The 21,515-nt window shown below is 40.9% G+C and overlaps 1 protein-coding gene across 21 annotated transcripts in view; it reads left to right on the top strand.

The window, feature by feature from the left end:
• ANKS1B (ankyrin repeat and sterile alpha motif domain containing 1B) overlaps positions 1 to 21,515 on the top strand; it is a 1,163,282-nt gene that overhangs the window by 1,104,546 nt on the left and 37,221 nt on the right. For 20 of the 21 annotated variants that reach the window (XM_067697640.1, XM_067697639.1, XM_067697638.1 and 17 more), the window contains 4 exons: positions 1,465 to 1,593; positions 3,481 to 3,552; positions 18,520 to 18,531; positions 19,857 to 19,943. In XM_067697640.1, the coding sequence (XP_067553741.1) occupies positions 1,465 to 1,593; positions 3,481 to 3,552; positions 18,520 to 18,531; positions 19,857 to 19,943 (300 nt within the window). The remainder of the gene's footprint in view (positions 1 to 1,464; positions 1,594 to 3,480; positions 3,553 to 18,519; positions 18,532 to 19,856; positions 19,944 to 21,515) is intronic. The other variant, XM_067697626.1, reaches the window with a different exon arrangement.

The following is a 21,515-nucleotide window of genomic DNA, read 5'->3' as shown; positions in this document are numbered from 1 at the left end:
ATTCCTAAGGGGCTCTAGAATTCTTTTGTTTTTTAAAGCCAGTTAGAAATTTCCAGATGGCAAAGCGTACGCCTAACCCTTTCCAGTAATGACAGCCACCTCATATTCCTCGTAATGTAAGTCCAAACTGCACAGGGAAAAAGTGGAACGGTAGTCGTCTTCCCCAAAACACACATCCTATTTAAGCTACTCCTGGAGACTTGGGGCTCTTAACCTTTTGAACTTTCTAGAGCATTTCAAAGAATTTAATGAAGGTTATGGACTTTTTTCCCCCAAAACATACACCTACATCCAAAATTTGGCATTCTTATCCCAGACTTCTTGAAAGTCCTCCTTAAGAAATCCTAGTGCCAACCCGTTTGCCAGTACTTCTGTGGAACTTTGTCTCTAGCCAAGGTTTTATTTGGTTTTGGAGCTCATGAGACCTCTTTATACTCTTCCAGCTCCTGAGAAAGGTAATTTCTCATAATTCTGTTAAGACCAACCAAATCCAAGTTAGAGGGAGAGTGGCTTTGGAAATCTGCCTGTTGTCTAGATTGAGTTATGTCCAACAAAGAACCAAATCTTGAACAATCAGAATCTTTACGAGCGAAAGGAGAAATCTCCCAACACAGGCCTTTGACTTTATAGATGCTCATACTAAACCATTACAGTAATAAAACATATCAAGGTTAACCTCATGGAAAATGATAATTAAAATGATAGAATGTCCTTCTGTCTTAGGTCTGTCTTTGTGGACATTTATGTACTATATGATATACCAGCATATGGGAATGTGCTTGTATTTGTGATTAGGATCCTCAAGTACATGCATGTGCATGTATGACCAAACCTGGTATTTAAATATTTATTTTTCATTCATGCTTTAGGTTTTCTGAGGGAGCTGGCTGAGTATATCCAAGACAACCACAGTAGTATTGTATTGATACAAATGAATTCAGAGGAGGGAAACTAGGTATCATCCATTAGTATATTTTTCTTCTAAAATTCTGTTTAGTGTCACACCTACTGTATCTTTTCTCCAGAGATATAAAATTATTCAGAGTACATGGTACATGTCCTAACTGGGAACTGAAACCGATGGAACTGTGTATTCTGAATGCAAAAGCAGTTCAAACTAAAAATTTCAGTCAAGTTTAAAAACAGAAAAGTCTTTCAAAGATTGTATGTTCTTTTCTGTTGGAACAGAAAATTAGTAAATCATTTATGAATATATTCGTGTTTTATTTTAAAATTACTTACCTTAGGGTGTCATTCGAAAAATAGAATAGGTCAACTTCTTTCATACCTCAAAAATTAACTCAGCTTTGGGAAATATGATGCTAAGACATATAAAACCATAACAAACATATAATATACATTTGCACATTTACAGCACACAGGTATAAGGTGAACTCAGGCCAGCTATAGGGAATGAACTTGGCCTACTGCTCATGTTACCTCTAGAATAAATGTGATTTTCAGACAGGAGACTGGGGAGAACCTTCCATTACCTTGCGACCTCCAAACGAAGCCACAGCCTCAACTCCAGTGCAGTACTGGCAACACCACCCGGAAAAGCTCATCTTCCAGTCGTGTGATTACAAAGCTTTTGTAAGTTACCCAGAATTCAGTACTTGGGTACCAGCAGGGATAGAGGGTACATTTCTAACCTGTTTACTTTTATATTGAAGGTATCCCCAAATGTCCATCACTGAAATTCCTAAAATGTTTTCCCCTTCTCTTTTTTCTTAAAGTAGCCTTCTCACCACAGAGAAAGTCCAAATAAATAGAGCTTTATAACCCTTTTAATCTTGTAAGCGCAAGGTCTGTTTTATCTCCTTATATAGTTGTATATTTTAAATTAAATGTGATAAACTGCTATCTTAAAATGGAAATGAGTATAAATACAGCACATATAGACATTTCCACTTACAAATCTCAAAACATTGGGTCTACTGCTCTATATAAATACCAGATTCTTTTCATTGTCATCATTTGGATTATATTACAGTACTGGGCTTTTTTTTTTTTTTTTGAAATAGGAGAGAGAATCAGGCTTAGCTGAGAATTGTGAATGATATGAACAGGTAGATGTTCAAAAGATACCATTGGTTTGGGGGCAGCTGGTTGTCATGACTACAGCAGGGAAAGTGGCTGAACCCAGGACAGAGCATTGCAACTGTCTCTCTTTAAAATAAATGTTTCAATTAGGACAAAGTTTCCTGATACCTTAAAAGATAAGGATTTCACCACGATCATTTTCCTTAATTTGATGAAGATGTGGATGTTCTGATTATCTCACAGTAGTTTAGGCTTTTTTTTCATTTTGTGCTCTCTGCACCCCTTTAACTGCTTATATCTTGAAGCATTGGACTCATTTCAATAGTGATCTTCCCAGAACTGGGGGATTGAAATGCCTCCCTCCTCCAAGGCTCAAATTCCAAATCCCTGAGCCTTTCTTGGAAGGCTTTGACCAAACCCTCTGCTATTGTGCCCTTGCACAACCTCTTCAAGTCAGAGACCTCCCGGGTCGGTAGGACTGATTCCCAACCCAGTTTTTGCAGAGTGCCAGGGTCTCCTCAGTCACGTCAGGAAAATAATTATTTTAATGCACTCTTTTAAAAAAGACATATAGAGCTCTTTCTGTTTTTTGAAGGGAATTAGAGAAAAATGATAAATGGGAAGAGCCCCGTTGAAGCTTCAAAAGGTTGAAGGGGAGTCAACTGATAGAAAGACAAAATAGACATTTTGCTAAAAGCTATTTGCGCCCCCAGCCAGAATTTGAAGCATGCGTGACGATTTGTACCAAGGCAGTATTGGAGCCGATCGCCTAACGGCAAAGTGGTTGGTCATTCCTGGGAGGAGACATTCAGCCCCATTCAGCCCCTCCAGTGTCAGTTTGCACCAAAGACTCAGCTCTCTGGGCTGTGGAACAACTGTGAATGACATTCCCCCTCCCCGCACGCTCCCAGCCTGTTCTCAAGTGGATCAACCACAGGGCACACAGCTGTGAATGAAAAAGGTCCAAAACTGCATCTCTGCCTCAGAACAGCCTAACGTTAATTACCTATGCAGCCAACTAAGTCCAAATGGGGTGCATGTTGCTTAGCTTCTCAGCTGTCTCATACAGCCCTGTAATTACATAGATAGTGATGTGATTTATTTTTGCAGACATAGCTGCCTCAAAAAACAAGGGAAAACATTTTTAGATGCCCCCGTTTTGCAGTTAAATATGATCTGAAAGATGGCGTCTTTAGAAACTGCTACAGTTTTATTATAAAGAGCAATTTACAGCTTTCAGAACTGTGCTTAATTCTGCTGCATTCTCTCTATACGTGCATTTATTTGTTAGAATTAGTTACCGTTAGTTTTTAAAAGTTATGCAGCAGCCTACAGCCAGGAAACCTGGCCAGTAGTACTTCTACAGTCTGCTTTTAAATTGCTACTCATATTTATATTCTGTTTTTCATAAATCGTTAAATTTTTTTTGTATTTCAGTATTTAGGTTCTATGCTGATAAAAGAGCTCAGGGGGACAGAATCAACCCAAGATGCTTGTGCAAAAATGCGGGTAAGTTTGCCAAACCATTTTATTTCTAGTCACTGAAATACTAAATACTGGCTGTGGGTACAGATTGCCACTTTTCAGATTACTATTTTCTTCATCTGTTGGTCTGCTGAATCACATTGGTGTTATATAAAAAGGTGTTTGGGTTTTTTTCATGTTTTTATATTTGAGCTTATGTCACTGTAGTTTGAGCTGATGTCTATTTAATTCAGTTACTCTTATTTTTAAAGAGTTAAAGTAATTTTATATACATTGATCATTCTCCAGATTAGGAGAAAAATGACCTTTAGTTTACTACAAGAAAATGTTTTAAGCACTCACTTGACAGCCTGAGAATATTTACTGAAAAGACTGCCAACTAACTAAAAATTAACAAATGGAGAATATTGAGAGCATATTATAAAAAGCTCATTTTCCTTATGAGCCTTCTTAATTATTCATTTTTTAATGTAAGAAAAACATTCAGCTCTGAGCTGAATCATATAAGGACACAATGTTGACAGAAACGGCAATTCCAAATGTCTGTGATTGGTGGCTGCTGAGTTCTGAGGAGTCTGTATTAGCCAAACCGATTCTCACTCACACTGCAGAACCATGTGACCTTTTTCTTTCATGTGTCCCTATTCTTATTCCTCCATAGCACATGTGTAGAGGATATATGGTGATATCTGACTGATGATACAAATTAAGAATATCGGACTTAGTCCATATAGCAACTAATCAGGGTCAAATTTAAGATCATTAGCAAGTGAACCCTAACTTTTGTCATTTATTTTATATGAGCACCTTTTGATGGGAAATACTTAAAAGCATATAATTTAACAGTTACAAAGGTAAACATGTAATGTCCATTGCTCATGAAAAGCTCAATACATGTGAATCTTCATGAATTTGACACCTCAGTAATGTAATCGTCATTTTTTTTTTGTAATCGTCATTTTAATATTTTGATCATTTCAGTAGCAGAAAAACTGAAGCAGTTATCCTTCTATTTGATGTAGTTATACTTAAATTGTCAGGACCAGTGAATCTTTATCCCAGGTACTGTTTAGATGAAAAACACTGTGACGCGTGCAGCAACTCAAGTTCTAGTTCTGTTGCTGCTTACTTGCCTTAGGAGTCAGTTTTTAGTCATAATAATAATAACTGGTAGCATTTACTGAGTAGTTACAGTGTGCCAGTCTTCTGTGCTGAATACTTTGAGTGTTCAGCTCATCCAGTCTTTCCTACAAAGCTATAAAGATTAGTACAATTGTTGATCCCATTTTGCAGATGGAGAAACTGAGGTTTAGAGAGCTTAAATAACTTTCTCAAGGTCCAGCAGTGAATAACTTGCCAATCTGGGACTGGGTCTGTCTGACTCCAGATCCCAAGCTTTTAACTACTACATTCATCTGCTTCTTCTGGGCCTCATTTTCTTAGAAAGTAAGGACATTGGACTGGATGCCCATTAGGGTTCTTCCTGGTTTTATAATTCTGGGAATCTTGTATACTAAATATCTATCTGATCTAAATTATGTCACCAGTGAACAATAAGAAATGGGAAAGGTTTTCAATCATCAAGCCTCATAATAATTTTAGAGCTATTTATGAAGATGTCTAAGAAATTAACTTGGCATCTCTGATTTAATACATCTGAGTCCAGCCACTTCGATGTGGTAATGAGCACAAATAGCGCATAGAGCACATAGCACCATTTAAAATACACCAAATCTGTGATTTGAATTTCGGTCAATTTCTTAAAATTAAGTGGATCTGAAATTTCATTTGGATAGCAATAGCAAAACCATTTTAATAGTCTCGGTGGAGAATAATTTAGTTAAATACTTGTCTGTTGCTTAAAATGAAAAGGCCATCTATTTAGAAGCCAGTCTTCTGTTCTTTGGGGTGTTTATCCAGTTTGCTGCCCTTGGTGTTATTTTGGGTAGTTTGCATGAAGATAAGAACTTTATTGCTTCTTAGGATATCATAAACCCTTATTTCCCATCTTGATTAAACAAACATCAGTCTTTGATACAGTAGCTGAAGTTGCACTCACTGGGTTCACCAGAGCCTTTCACAACCAGAAGCGCAGATTTGATCTGTTACGTGGAAGTATTGAATTGTGAATTAGAGCTCTCACCAACTAAAAATGGTGTGGATCTCAACTTGCAGTTGATGTTCAGTTTGAACATCCAGTTGCTGTTTTCTCTCTTTTCAACATGGTTGCATTTCAGCCAAAAGTCCCAGTGTAATCCAGTCTCCCCAGGGGAAATACTTGAGGGCACAGATGATCTTAAAATTGATATACCGTAATGTCACTGTGCCAAAGTATGGTGCACTAAAACTTTACCTGGTTTCCTCTTTCAGTTCAATTGAAAAAAAAAAAAGTTTTCAATTCAACAGTATGAATTTTAGCTGAAATTAAAATTTCTTTCCCAGTAAGAAGTAAATCAGTGTAGTTCCTTATTCTGAGAACTATTTCCTTAAATGTGTTTTTGTTAACAAAGATGACTACAATTCGGCTCCTGCTGTCACTGAGTACGATTCAGTGGAGGAGGCCAACATGTTAACAGTAATTCTAGGAGTAGCAGAAGTATCACCATAGAGGTGTCTTCATGTTGCCATCAGGCGTGGTCTCCTAAAATCGGTTTATTGGGATTAATAACAGTTAACAGTTGAGAGCTGTGGGCCGGGCCCTGCACAAGTGAAATGTACATTAATTCATTTAATCATGAGATAAGTATTGCTATTGTCCCCACTTTCCATATGGGGAGACAAAGGCCAAGGAAGGTTAAGTAACTTGCCCAAGGTCACCCAGCCAGTGAGTAGTGGAACCAGGATTTGAACCCAGGCAGTCTAACTCCACCACCCATACTCGAATCCCCAGGCTGTACCACCTCTCACATGTGCCAGTGGAACGTTTATTATCCTGAATTTTAAAATAGCTGAAAAGGTGGATCATTTATGTTGATAAAGAAAGAACTTTAGAAACCCTCAAAGAGTGTGTAAGATTAGTACCAACTAAATTAAACCATTTAGCTAACAAACATATGTAGTAATTTGGGCTACATTCCAATGTACTAACATAAATAAAAATTTCAGGAGTTTTTTTTGCATCCTTAGCAACTATAAATGTTTTTTTTCCATAACACTTACTTTAACACATTCAGTTTGCCCCAGCAGAAACCAAACACAGTTTTCCCTTCTCTGATAGTCATGATTGGTTATTTTCTGAGTTTATCTAAACCTGTTTATTCATCTCTAAGGTCCCATCAGTTCTGAAATAAAGATAATTCTACACTACTCTCCTGGTGTTCTATTATACACCTATTATTTCAATTAAAAATACACCATAACTAACAGACATGTGTGAGATGATAGTCATTCATATCATTCTGCAGTATGGAATCACTTCTCTCTTTGTTTGTTCAGGTTAACCAGTCTCTTTCCTCTTCAAACTGTCTTAAGATTTTTTAATTAATAGACTTAACTTTTAGAGAAGTTTCGGGTTCACAAGAAAATGGGACATAAAGCACAGAAAGGTCCTTCCATCACCACCACCCTCACAGTTTCCCGTTACTAACATCTTGCATTAGTGCGGTATGTTTGTCACAGTTATGAACCAATATTGATATATTATTATTAACTGAAGTCCATGGTTTACATTAGCATTCGTTCTTTATGTCATACAGTGTTTTGGGTTCTGACAAGTGCATGATGTCATGTGTCCACCATTACGATACCGTACAGAATAGTTTCACAGCCTAAAAATCCCTTGTGCTCCACCTACTCACCCCTTCTCTCTGCTGCTACCGTAACACCTGACAACCCTGACCTTCTTGTTACATCCACAGTTTTGTCTTTTCCAGAATGTCATGTAGTTGGAATCATACAGTATGTAGCCTTTTCAGACTGGCTTCTTTCACTTAGTAGAATGCATTTAAGGTTCCTCTGTGTCTCTGGTGGCTTGATAGCTCACTTCTTTTAATCACTGAGTAATATTCCATTGTATGGATGTACCACAGTTTGTTTATCCGTTCACCTATTGAAGGCCATCCTGGTTGTTTCCAAGTTTTGGCATTTATGAATAGAGCTGCTGTAAACACTTTTATGCAGGTTTTCATTGTAAGATTCCCCCCATCCCCGGAAGAATTATCTTCTGAATTGTGTTTAGTGAGAAAGAATCAATAGAAACTTGCAAGAAACCCTGATCATTTTGTAAGTAAAATTGTAGTTTTTGCCTTATCTTTTAGAGTTTTTTTTTTAAATAAAAGCCTACGAGACTATCCATGTCTTGCTACTGAGGCATCCTTTTAGGAAGGATCATTTCTGTGAATTATTTTGCACCTTAGTGGTACAACTGGGCTGCTTATTTCCTTTCCCATGATAGCTTTACAGACATGTCTATTTAAAATTAAAAATTTAAAACATATTAATAATATGTCAGGAGTTGTGACAGATATCCGTTTAATCTGAACACATTCATTTCGTGCTGCCTTTATGTTCCTGGTTGGGTTTTCCAGCTAGATTTGGGCTCAGAGCCAGAGTCTTCCTTTCTAAAAGGGTTCCTGAGAGGAATCCTAGCTCTACGGTCCTGAACACGATCCTCCCCTAACATATTCCCCACAGAACATGGAACCTTCCCTCTGTCACACCTCACATAACACTGTGTGACGTCTGGTCACACCTGCCCTGTGCCCCTTAGAAGGCAGGAACCGTGTGTGCTGTGTCCCCAGGGTCTGCTGATAATAGCTACCTTACGAAGTAGCTGTGATGGTTCCATGAAGTAATGCCTGTGAAGGGCCTAGCTCAGTAAAATCTTAAAACACGTGACCTCTTCCTCCAAACGTTGGAAAAACAAGTAAATCGATGGATAGATTTGCTTTGGATCATTTCATTTGTTTTTCCCCACCTCTGATGGGGTCCTTACCCTGATTTTCTATGTATACAGTATATATGAGAGTATTCAGAAACTTAGGGACCCTGCACTCTTCTTTCCAATTTTTAAAGGTCATTGCCAAAAGCAAGAAAAAAATGAAGGAACACTGTAGATACGATGTTACATGTAATTTTGCATTTCATATTTAGGGGAGGTAATTTGTTCCTAATTCTATTGGGAGTTGCTTCTTTTAACTAATGTGTCCACAGGACTGAACTTTACAAAGCAATAAATAGATTGCTTGGGCCTTTCAGTTCTCTTTGGCATGATTAGCTCCCACTTCAAGATTCTACGAGGTACAGTGTTTGGTGAAGTGAGGGATTTGTTCTGGCAACAGGAGGTCCTACTATTCCATTTTGCCTCCCTAGACTTACTCATACCCCATCCCCTAACCCTGACTTTTGCCCCAGGGAATATTTATCACTAATATATAGCACTCTCTCACTTCCCTCATTAAATGTACCATAAGGAAACATCTGCTACTGTAAGTGGTAGGCCATTCTATTCAATTTAATACTCTGAAATCTGACTTTCCCCTAATCCCATAGTTGACGGTTAGAAATGTTCACAGGTGTCACAGGTGTTTGCGTTCAAGGACATTTCCCTAAAAAAAAAAAAGAAAACAAAAGAAAAAGAAATATCTGTTCTCAACTGTAATAAGGTAGAAATCGGCCTTTCTGATGTAAGAAAGGAAATATTTTAAAATTATGTTTAAGTCAGGAATAAGCAAATCTTCCAGTGTACTTCGGTTTTGGAACCTCTATTTCCCAAAAGGCTTAGACAGTTTCACCATGGTTCAGACTTCTTGTTGAGTCTGTTCCCTTTAACTTTATATGCTTTTTAAACTTTTAATCTGGAAACAATTCTAAAGTTGAATTTTAATATAGATTTCCAAATACTCATCTGTGCCTTGGTTGAAGTGTGAAGACCATCTTTTTTCTGTGTTTGCAAGGAAAGAAATTAATGGCGGAGAATGGATTGGAAAGCTTGAAAAAAGGTAGATTTTAGAATCAGGTAGAAATGTTAAATTAAGAGGCTCTTTCCTTAGGAGAGGCTCGAAGTCATGTTTAGTCCTTCCGTCCTCATACAAATCCCTTCTCTGAGGAACTGTCATTTTCAGAAATAATTTCAGGGACTACTTCTTAGGTACCAGGCTGGGAAAAAAACCTAAAAACAACTGTTTTTTAAAAGTTTCTGTTGCCCAAGTTTCAGGAAAGAATCAAGTTTTATCTTTCACTCTCTCAAAAGTACTGCACGAGGCAGGTAAACACAGGTCTAAGCCCTTGAATGTGGTGTGTGTGTCTGTGTGTGTGTATTAAGATAGCAATACACACAACGAAACAGCTGCCCTTCTAACCCCTGTCACTGTGCTTTGCTCATGTGTACTTTTTGCTTCGTGAGTATTGTATTTTCCTAGGAGTCTACCCAGTGGAACACCAAACGGTCCCAATCACCGTATCCCATATCATCTTCATGCCCCAGTTCTCTTTACTTTTTATTTTTGTTTTTATTACTCTCGTTACTGGCTTTTCTCCCATGTAACACCCTCACTGCTCCACATCACTGAAAGATGTCATGCGCCTCTTCTGTCTTTAATTTCCACTTGTCTGAAGCCCTCTTTCTAAACATAGTGAGTCAGTTGTTTTTGGTTCAGATACATTGTTCTGCTGAACATTCCCTGTTGCAGCCACCGTTTCACTGCAGTCCGAGTATGTTCCGCAGAGGTCATTCAGTTACGCTGACAGATTTTGATTTTACTTCTGCCCTCCTTTGCCAGTGGGGTGCTGTGCTTTGAAAAGCTAAGCGAAAGCATTAATCCTCAGAATAACAGTAATAGCCCAAATCTATTGATGTTCACTACATGCTAGGCACGGAATTATGTCATCTCACAACAGCTCCACAAAGGAGATGCTATATTAACATACCCATTTTACAGATGAAGTAACTAAGACAAAGGGAGGTTAAAATACCTAGCCACATAGTTTGAAAAGGGTGGAGCTAAGACAGAAATCCAAACATACCCTCCTGTGCTCTTACTGTAGTGAGTAGAGGAGGCCCTGGAGGAAGGAGCTTATCATTGGGTCCCTTCATAAATTCAGGATGACACCACACACACACACACACACACACACACACACACACACACACACACACACACACACACACACACACACGCTCTGAAGCTGTACTTAAATGTGATAGACTGAAAAAGTCCGTGTGTTTTTGCACATGTTTACAGTTGACTTTGCTAACTTAAAAAATCTTAAATTTTTTAAACTTTACAGTTGCTTCTTACAAAAGCGATACACATTCACTATTATTCAACTTTCAAATAGGGATATAGAAAAGAGAAATAAAAACAACTGTAGTTTTACCACCCAGAAGTGGTAAACACCCCTCTGTTAACACCTCGTTTGTACATAATCCTCCAGACTGATTAGTTATGCACTTACAGGCATCACCTTTTGACAAAAAATGGAAATATTCTGAGCCTGTTTATAATCTATTTTTAAATACAATATACTTTGAAACATTTTTATTCCAATAACTGTTCGTCCCCAATATTATTTGCACTGGTTGAACAATATTCCAATCCATAACTGAACCAAACTTATTTAACCAGTTCCCCTTTTTGGTCATTAGGTCATTTTTAATTTTTTCCAGTTATAACCAATACTTTGGGTAACATCCCTATACCTCAGTCTTTTGCAGCTGGTCTGATTATGTCTTTAGAATAAGCCACTAAATGTAGAATGACTGGGTCAAAGAGTATACACATCTTGAAACTCTGGGTAAGTATTGCCAAACTGCCTTACAAAAACATTGTTCCAATTTTTACTCCCAGAAGCAGTCCAAGAAGACGCGTTGATGTTTGCTTGTCACACCTCTCAGGGGCATAACTTAATATCTTGGATGTGTTCCTAGTTGAGGGTGAACTGGGGAACTTTTATGAGAAAACATACATCTCCAGCATGACCTCTGGGCTTATCAGCTCTATCTGGTCAACATCTATTCTAGACATAACTCTAGAATCTGTCTTCAGGACCCAAACTCTTTATTTTATGTGCAGAATGTTTTATACTTTCACAGTCCCCGAGGAACCAAGGGTGAATTAAATACTAGTTAATTGCTCTGAAGACCAAGAGCTGCAGCTAACTGCTAACTAAGGATTTTTGGAAATCACTTGTCAAGTGGAGCATAGTGTGTTTTGATAAATTAATGTCTCTGAATTAATGTTAAGATGCAGTACAACTGAGTCTATATGTATAGCAGCAGAGAACAGTTCTGACAGTGACTTTCAATCAAATTCATCAACTGCATCTTTAGAGCAGAAGTTCTCAAAGTGTGGTCCCCAGACTGGCAGCATCAGCAGCATCTGGGAACTTGCTAGAAATGCAAAATCTTAGGCCCTACCACAGACGTACTGTCTCGGTCTGTTTGGGCTGCTGGAACAAAAATACTGTATACTGGGAGAAATTTATTTCTCATAGTTCTGGAGGCTGGGAAGTCCAAGATCAAGGCACTGGCAGACTTGGTATCTGGCGAGGGCACTTTTCCTGGGTCATAGATGGCCGTCTTTTCACCATGCCCTCCTGGCAGAGGGGGCAAGTGAGCTCTTTCAGGCCTCTTTTATAAACACATAATCCCACTCATGAAGGCTCCACCCTCATGACCTAAGCACCCCGCAAAGGCCCCACCTCCTAATACCATCACACTGGGCGTTAGGGTTCAACAAATGAACTTCGGGGGGATGCAAACATTCGGTCTGTAGCGCTTACTGCATCAGAAACTCTAGGGGTGGCACCCAACAGTCTGTTATTTACCAAGCACTCCATGTTATTTGAATGCTCTGGAAAGTTTGAGAACCACCGCCTTGGTCCACTGGGCATTCCAGTAAGGCTGCTGTGTAGATAGGCTATCCTGGTAGAACAGTCTGCCACAGTGCCTGGATACCAGCCAGGGCCAGAGGAATAGAGAGAGAGGGCATTGCTTTGTGCTGTGCAGACCTGGCCAGGGTGTGTGAGTTACTCCACAGTACAATAGCCAAGTCTTATGCCGGAGGAGGAGTTTGAGTGGCTGCTGCTTGCCCACTGTCTCTTCTTGTCACGTGGCCTTACTTAGGCTCTGTACTCGCCCAGCCTTTGGGTCAGAGTCCTTGTGACCAGAAAAGCCCTTGAGAGGTCATTTACCCTCATTTTCCAGCTAAATGAGACTTACCCCTAAGTCATTAGGGATAGATGAGGGAAACTCTTACTAAAGACCAGATGGAGAAGCTTCCCAGCTGTCCCTAATAATCGTTCTGTCCTCTCAAGAAGTCTTTCCTTCTCATCTCACTGCTTGCAGTTTGAGCCAATTTTCTGTTGCCAAAACGAAGTCCTAACCCTTCCCTCCTCGAAGCTGAACTTCACAAGATCTGTGACGCGTTTGCCACGCCATAGGAGTCTCTCGCTGCATCTCTAGTCACATCCGTGGTTCTCCTCCAAGGTCTTCAAAGGCCTCCATGCCTGGCTCTGAGTACCTCGGCTCTCTGAAAAGTCTCCTGAGTTCTCCGTGTGTCGAGAGGCTGGGACAGTGATCCTTCTTTATAAAACTGGCTTCTTCCTCGTTGCTGTACATGAATTCATTTGCTCATTCCTTTAACAATCATGGATTTCAGCAGCTTTTAGATCAAACCCTATGAAATTGCTGATATTGAGCCATTTTTGACCCTTAAAAAAAAAAAATGACAACTTCATAGGGTTCACCTGAGACCATGTGCTAGTCATTATAAGAGAGACAAATCGAGAAAGGCGTGGGCCATCCTCAGGTGCCTGAGGGGAGCAGACAGCCCCACCCCAGAGCAGCAGACGCCAAGGGACGGCAGAGGCTCACAGAGCAGGCTGGGGGAGCAAAAGGAAAGCCGTCCCGTCGGCTGGGAGGCCAGAAAGTGACTTTGAAACTGAGCTTTCCCCAGAAAGTGACCTTGAAACTGAGCTCCAAAGGGTAAGAGTTCATGTTAAATGGCTGATTTGCGGTCTGTTTTTTCTCTGTTAATAATCCCCGCAGCGTAGCTGGTTTTGCTGCATACAAAATCACCACAATATTGCTTGTTTGGTGTATTTTTTTAATCATTTGAAAGTCACTTGAGGCTACCAAACATAATTGTTTGATCCTATTTTAATTTACTTGCTGAAACTGAATATAATAATTAAGTGTTGAAACTAAGGAAAATATTATATGGCAAAATTAATAGTTATGGGGCTTCCCCGGTGACGCAGTGGTTGAGAGTCCGCCTGCCGATGCAGGGGACGCGGGTTCGTGCCTGGTCCGGGAGGATCCCACATGCCGCGGAGCGGCTGGGCCCATGAGCCATGGCCGTTGAGCCTGCGCGTCCAGAGCCTGTGCTCCACAATGGGAGAGGCCACAACAGTGAGAGGCCTGCGTACCGCAAAAAAAAAAAAAAAAAATTAATAGTTATAACTCAGCACTGAATATCTAACTAGAAAGCGTTCTCAGGGTAGCCGTGTGTAGGTTAAAATATGCTCTAAGTTGGATGGCAGTAGACCATTGGGAAATCTGTGCCAGTCTGTGCTTAAAATACGCCAGCAGTTATCGGGGTATTGTAAGAATGAAGAGTCAGTGACCTCCTCCCCGCGGACTGCCTCACTCTTTTTCCTCTCTGTGCTGATTACTGGGCACAGTTGATTCCTGTTAAGAGCATAAATGTCACTCTGGACTCAAATCCAACATTACAGCTCACAGCTGAAGTGTTTCCAGTCCCAGTTATAAACCTCTTTGCTCTCATTCACACTTGTGAAAGTCCTGCTCTGAGATGCAAAGATCCCTGCAATCTCACAAGGATATTCTCATACTGTTGATTCTGCATTAGAAAATGAGAAACTATTGATATTTTCAGGGTGTGCTGTGAGGCTAGAACAAAAGCTCAATGGCAAATTCTTACTTGATACAAATATTCCAAGCAGTTCATAATTTGTCATTTAAAAGGAAAAGAAAAAAGATGGTGAATTTTTGGATTCACCAAGGTTGATTCCTTCCTTGGTGAATCCAAAAATCCCTCTTGAAAAAAAAGAATGCTTTGAAAGTGTTCAGTTACTTTTCCTATTAAGTACAATATTTCAGAACAATATTCAGTCCACCTCCAGATAGAAAATTATGATCCCTGTTCTGTATGATGCTTAAAAACAATATAAATCCAAGTGCTAAATAAAGGACTGGCTTTAAATTGAACATTCAAAAGTTGCATTTTATTTTAGGTTTCAGAAATGTAACATCTCTATATAACTAAATACTGTTTCTCTTAGACTAATAAAAGGATGGTCATCTTAATTCAGGAAATTGTGAAGAAAATGCAATGGAATATCACTCTATTCTTTCAGCTTTCAGTGGGAGAACAAGATGCTGCAAAGGTTAAGTTAATTTGGGGCATTACCCCTGAGTATGTAGCCGATTAGGTATGCAGAGGTCCTCATTACAAATTAGTCTCTCCTGTGAAGCTGGCACTGAAGGGAGGGGCTTTGAGGACTCCGGGAAACCTCAGAAATTCCACAGAGTGGGGCACAGTAAAAAGCAATTAGAAACAAAAGGGAACCACAAAAGAAAGTTTGCCCTGAGCATTTTACTGAGGAAATGGGCCTGAAGAAGAGAATTCTGTTTATACAAATAAATAAAGCTTCAATGTTTAACATACACATATGGGCGTATTCACCATCCAGAAACACAGCGAAGCATGAAGATAGGTCATAGAAACCAAGCTGCCTGAGAGCAGATGCTTTGTAACCTGAGCAGTGGTGTCCAGACTAGGTGCCTTTGTCCCTGGGCAGGAGAAGAAGGTGATTACAACACTGAAGAGAAGCTGGGGAGGGTGGGACTTCAGCTGCCTGGGACCAGGCTGAAGCCCCAAGCTCGCATTTTGATATCTGAAAAGCCTTCCTAAAATGAAGCACTTATTGGATTTCTTGCCTCCCTGGTTAGCCAGTGAAGACTCAGTATATTTACCTTCTTTCTGTGCGCTTTCATCTTTCATTAAAATTATGTGTGAATAGACCTCTCTAAAGCTCTGTAAAGTACACCATCAGAAAATCCTCTAGATTCTAGAGTCCAGAAAGAGGTTGGATCCGTATCTCTTATAGAAATATAATCGCCTTAACAGAGGTGCATTACCCTGAAGACCTCCCACAGCCCCTTTGAAGTCTGCGGCTGGCCAGATCCATCATCTTTTTATCTTGACTCAGTGGAAGAAGAAGTACAGTTTGGGCTGCAGGTTGGAACCTGTGGCCACCCGCAATACAGCCTGCATCGATGGGACCCCAGTGCGGCCTCCAGTTAGGAAAGCAGGGCTTCTTGCCACCCACGGAAGAGAAAGAAATGACCATCCTTTATCTTTTCTTCTTTGTTTAGCTTGGCTGGACATACGATGTGAAATCTTAGTATCAGGACAGAAATCCCCGCTGATGCCCTCATTTCAGCCTAAGAGCCTGTGTCCTGACCTGCCTGTCTTTCTAGCTCTCTGGTCCCCCTCTTGGCATTCATTGCACCGTGTTCTTTTCTGTGTCTGCTGTCACCGTTGTCCTGAAGCTGCTCTTGATAAAATCAGCAACAAATTTTTCTACTTGCCCAAACCAGGGGTTTCACCCAGGAAACACAGTAAAAGTAGCGGCCACTCCTATGTGTGCCAGCCGCTGTGCCAGGCACAGATTTTTAGGCCTTTTTAGTCCTCCTGGCATCAGGCACTGCTCCCACCTTCTAAGGAATCTTCTTCTGGACTTGTGATACTGCTGTCAGGTTTCAGACTCCTTCATTGACTCTTCTTACCCATTTCTTAAGTATTAACCATCCCCTGAGGGATGATTCTTAGACCTCCTCTAGTTCACTCTTTGAGCCACTTTATCTGCTTCCATATCCTCAGCCACCCCCTCAATGTGGTTGGATTTCCAGATCTGAAAATGCTTATTTCCAGTTTTCTAGTGGACATCCCCACAGGATTATCACATTCGAGAGGGTTTCATGCGAACGCACATCCCCCTCCAGGGTTCCTATCTCGGCTGACGGCCTCTTTGTCCGCGGTCCTCCCGCTCACCCATCTTCTGTCCGGATCAGTCAGCAGGTCCTCGTGATTCTTCTTTATCAGAATGGTGGCCCCCCCTTCCATTCTCCAGAGCATCTACTTCAACTCAGGTGCTTAGGTTCTCTCAATTGAATTTACACCACAGCTTCCTGCCTCCCTGCATTCAGCCTCTAGCTATTCCAGTCCATCCAACCACCAGAACTATCTTTTTGCAACAGAGATCTGATCCTACTTAAAAGCTTCCAGTGGATCCCAGCTTGGTGGAGTAAGTCACAGTCTTCCAAACCTATTGTACCAGCCTCATCTCCCACCAATTACCCAAACCCACTATATTATTTCTCATTTCCAGATGTTTATGTGTGTGTTGATTCTGCGGCTAAAACAGCCTCTGTGTCCTCTTCTGCCACATGGAAAATTCCTATCCAACCTTTAAGAGCCAGGTCGGTCACCCCTAGCGGGCAGCCGGTGTTAGTTGAATGAATGGATGAGGACTTGCCCACCTCCTCGTGCAGAGTGAGGCTCTCCCTGCTCAGCACTCTGGAAGCATTCTGTTCACATCTCTGTCCCATTTGTCACCATTTGCGTTATAGCTGCTCTCCGTATCAGACCAAGCCAGGAACGGTGACGTGTGCTTCATGTGCCCCTTCCTCTCCCTCTCCCATGGCAGACGTTCCCAACCCTCTTTACGACAGAGCCCAGACACAGGCTCAGAATCCTTCTCAACACGGCACTAGACAACCACTCTCAGCAGACCGGAGTCTGCACACAGTCTGAGGTCTGTGTGACATCCCCCAAAGAAGACTCTGCATTTTTCCAGCACATGGGCCGCCTACCCAGTATAACCACTCAATTGCTCAATGAATGAGAAATGGGTTTTTCTCTTTTCTTTAGGGGGTTTTTCTTGATACTACATGAAGTGTTGGTATTTTAACCTTGGGTTAGGTGTATATTATTTCATGTTACAGATAGATCTGTCCACGAGAATGTACTCACAACAAGAGATGAGCGAGGTGATTTGTTAAAACCCATTGTTACTCTTTGCAAAGAATTCTTCACACACACACACACACACACACACACACACACACACACAGTCCACCAAACCACTGCCTGTTCCTTCCCCGTCTCTACAGATTCAGCCCACGGCCTTGCCTTACAGTCAGCACACTGCATGTTATTTCCTCTAGCCTTGCCTTCACTTAATCTTGCACATTGTTAAGAGTTGGTTGGATAAAGCATTAAAAAAGATAAAAGTATCCTTACATTCCAATTTCATAATATCTCTTTTCGGCAATCACAAAAGAAAACTGTTGAGTCTGGGTAATTTTAAAACTAGTTAAAAAGCACTTCGAGGGAGCTGCTTTTTTCTATACTGTATGAAACAGTTAATATTAAATAGTAATACTCTCAGTAATCCATTTTCTTTGTCTTTGATGGGGATATAGTAGCTATCAAAAAGATGTGTCAAAAACAACCAGGAAAATGAGAAGCACCTTTTCCATGGCTCAAGTGAAAGATGAAATGTAATTATCATTATTGAGTTCAATGAGTTTCATTCACACTATCCAACCTTCTTTCATTCTGGTCACATTTTCAGAGTTTAAAAATGGAAAATGGGTAATAATAAATGAAGAAATCAAGAAAGTTCATATTTTTCTCGGTTTCCTTAATATACATAAGACAGCTGGTTGTGGAACACTCAAAGCAGAAGGCTCTTGCATGTCAGTCATCAGACGACTGTGCAATGCAATAAACAGAACGATGAGAAAACAGTAAAAGCAGAGGAGAGACAGGGTCTGGAAAAGCCTGCAGTAATCTCTAAAATTACAGTTTCCCTGCATCAACATATATCTGTAGAGCCTATTCTTTTTACCGTTTAATGAGTCTGTGCTGTCTGTGAATTACTGAAATGGTTTCCTCTCACCTTTTTATGTATTTTCTCTCCTATTATGTTCTCACCTGTCTTGTCTGGAAAATCCATCAGGCTAACTGTCAGGTAGGTTCTTCTTGATGTTTAATGTGATTATTAGGAGTATCCACAGCAGGAAATGAAGTAAACAGACTGTGAGTGACCTGTGATGAATGATGAAACTAACCAGAAAAGGCAGTTGCTAAATTACAGAGAAACTTTTTGCAGATGCATAAAACTGTAGAAGCTGCAAACTGTAAGCACATTCAACCATTGTGAACATCTATCGTAAGAACTTAGCCTAAGGGATTACAGCAGCTCTGAATGATAAAGTAGGTTGCCTGCACTGTCCGGTTTTGCTGTGGCTGAAAATACAGCCTGCCCCCGAGGGCTCAGTTGTCATGGAGTGGTATTATATCCTATGTGGCCATGAGCAATTCTGCTGTAAACTATCAGCTTTTATAGATTTGGCCAGGTCCAAGAAAAATTCACAACGATGTTTTTTGTTTTTTGTTTTTTTGTGGTACGCGGGCCTCTCACCGTTGTGGCCTCTCCCGCTGCGGAACACAGGCTCCGGACGCGCAGGCTCAGCGGCCATGGCTCACGGGCCCAGCCGCTCCACGGCATGTGGGATCTTCCCGGACACACAAACCCGTGTCCCCTGCATCGGCAGGCGGACTCTCAACCACTGCGCCACCAGGGAAGCCCCACGATGTTTTTTTTTTAAAGATCTTTTTGATGTGCACCATTTTTAAAGTCTTTATTGAATTTGCTACAATATTGCTTCTGTTTTTATGTTTTGGTTTTTGGGCCACGAGGCATGTGGGATCTTAGTTTCCCGACCAGGGGTCAAACCCACACCCCGTGCATTGGAAGGCAAAGTCTTAACCACTGGACCACCAGGGAAGTCCCCACAATGATGTATTTTAGATCCCTGTTTTAAGTACGTATTCAGGCATGCCTTGTGCCTTGAAGAAAGAGAGAGACTAGGAAGAAATGGGGAGAGGTGGCATGTATTTTGTTAATGCTAAACTCATCCTTAGAGTTCAATCTGATGTGGCTTAACTCTAGTCAAAAGAATAGTTGTTTGAAATTGCATAGGGGACAGAGCTGTTCATTTCTCCCCTTGGGGTCAGGGAGAGGGCGTATTCCTTCACCCACATGGAGCAGCGGAACGAGCCCTTTTTAGATCCTCAAGTGCAAAGCAGATACTTTATAAACCCAAGCCGTAGCTAAGCCCAGGAGGAGAGACGTACATTTAAATTAGAGTGTGTTTGGTGTGTGTTTGATGTGTGTGTGTGTGTGTATTGTTTTTAGCTTGAGCTCATTTTTATCTTTCAAGAGAAAGAATTATGTGCTGCAGTTGCCATGGAACACAGACTGCTCTAACAGCTCTCTAATTTTAATTTCAGAAGTCTACAGAGCAAATGAAGAAGGTCCCTACTATTATTCTTTCAGTCTCTTATAAAGGAGTCAAATTTATTGATGCAACAAATAAGGTGGGTACCGCACCTCTCTTTGGTTTAGACGCCAGATACAGTCCTGAGTCAATGATCTAAAATCCGTTGCTTCCCATCATACCCAACCTCCCCCATTTTAATCACTCCTCACCCCTGACTTTCATGATCCCTAAAACAACTGTACACACACTCACACACACACTCACACACACACACAGGGGGGCACATCGCATTTGGGGGCTTGATCTAGGATTCCTACACATACTTTGCTTTCACTTTTCCCTGGTACCTTCCTTAGTAGACTATGGCCACTCAGTACCTGGCATGTCCCTTTGGATCCAGAGAATATTAAAACAGAAAAAAAATCATGTCTAGTGTGAAAATGTACCAGTGTCATCATTCCTCCACCAGAGGAAGTGTATGTTACCAGGTGAAGGGCTAGAACATTTGTCTTTTCATTGCTCCAGAGATAGGCCTGTCCTTTCTTTTGATGTATGTAATGACTACCTGACACAGGGAACCCATGCTCTGGCGTTTACATCATATAATTGCATTTCGTTCTCAACTACTGAGATGGAAGCGAGGGTTCCAACCGTATTGTTTTCTTAAGAGACACAATCAGAAAAGAAGCTCAGGCCGTGCTGTGACTCTGCGGTGACTTTGTGCTCACAGTGGGAACAGCTTGTGGGCCCTGAGGGCAAGTGTAGACATCTGGGTTGCATTTTACTTAGAAAGTGTCCTTTCTTGGCAAAGGTGACAGAGTGCAGGTGCTAGACTAGAAAACTCGGGTATGACCACTCTCACCCTCCATCAATTCAAACCTGACCTGCTCCTCCTCCAAACCCCCCACATGTCCTGCAATTTCATCTTACGTCCTTCCAACCAAAAAAGTGTAGAAATAGGGGAAATGAGGTGATGCCCATTGGTAAACACCATTTGTTTTCTGGACTGCCTACCTAGTCCTCCCAGCTGGACCCGCTCCACTCTGGAGAAAGGAAACAAAAGTCATGAAACAGGTGAATTTAAACAATGGAAATTTAGGACCACGGCAGCTGGATTTAGATCCAGGGAAACGTCCCGTGGGCAGTGACCCTTGACCATCTATAATAAACCTGAGCTTCTGAATCGACCAGTTCAAAGCCTTCCCAGTTTGTTTTCTGTAATGAAGAAGATTGCCACGTCAGCAGGCAGATAAGGCCAAGCTCCCCAGGTCTACTTAGAACCACCTCCCAGGTTTAGAAGCAGTTCTGAAACTCAAGCCGAAAGCTGGTAACTCAGTCTGGTCCTGCTAGTTGATGACACCCAAAGCACACTCAGAGTCAGATGCCTTCCGTGGAATGATGCTCCAACCCGGCAATATGTCATTGACAGTTACTGCTGTCAGATTACAGTTATGGAAACTCTGATCAGAAAAATCCCAGTTGATTTGCCTTTTTATTTCTTGGAAGCAACTTTAGGTGCTGGTGCACAAACTTCCTTTAGCCCTAGATTATAGTCAGTCGGCTTTAAAAGTTTCTAAACTTTATGGAACTCTGACTGAAGATAGCATTGCTTTCACTGTTATCTAAATTTCAAGAAAGGCTTTGGCATTTGGATTTTTTTTTTACCTAA

Source organism: Pseudorca crassidens, chromosome 11 (assembly GCF_039906515.1).
Source record: "Pseudorca crassidens isolate mPseCra1 chromosome 11, mPseCra1.hap1, whole genome shotgun sequence".
Classification (NCBI taxonomy): Eukaryota; Metazoa; Chordata; class Mammalia; order Artiodactyla; family Delphinidae; genus Pseudorca; species Pseudorca crassidens.
This window is presented reverse-complemented; position numbering and strand designations above follow the sequence as displayed.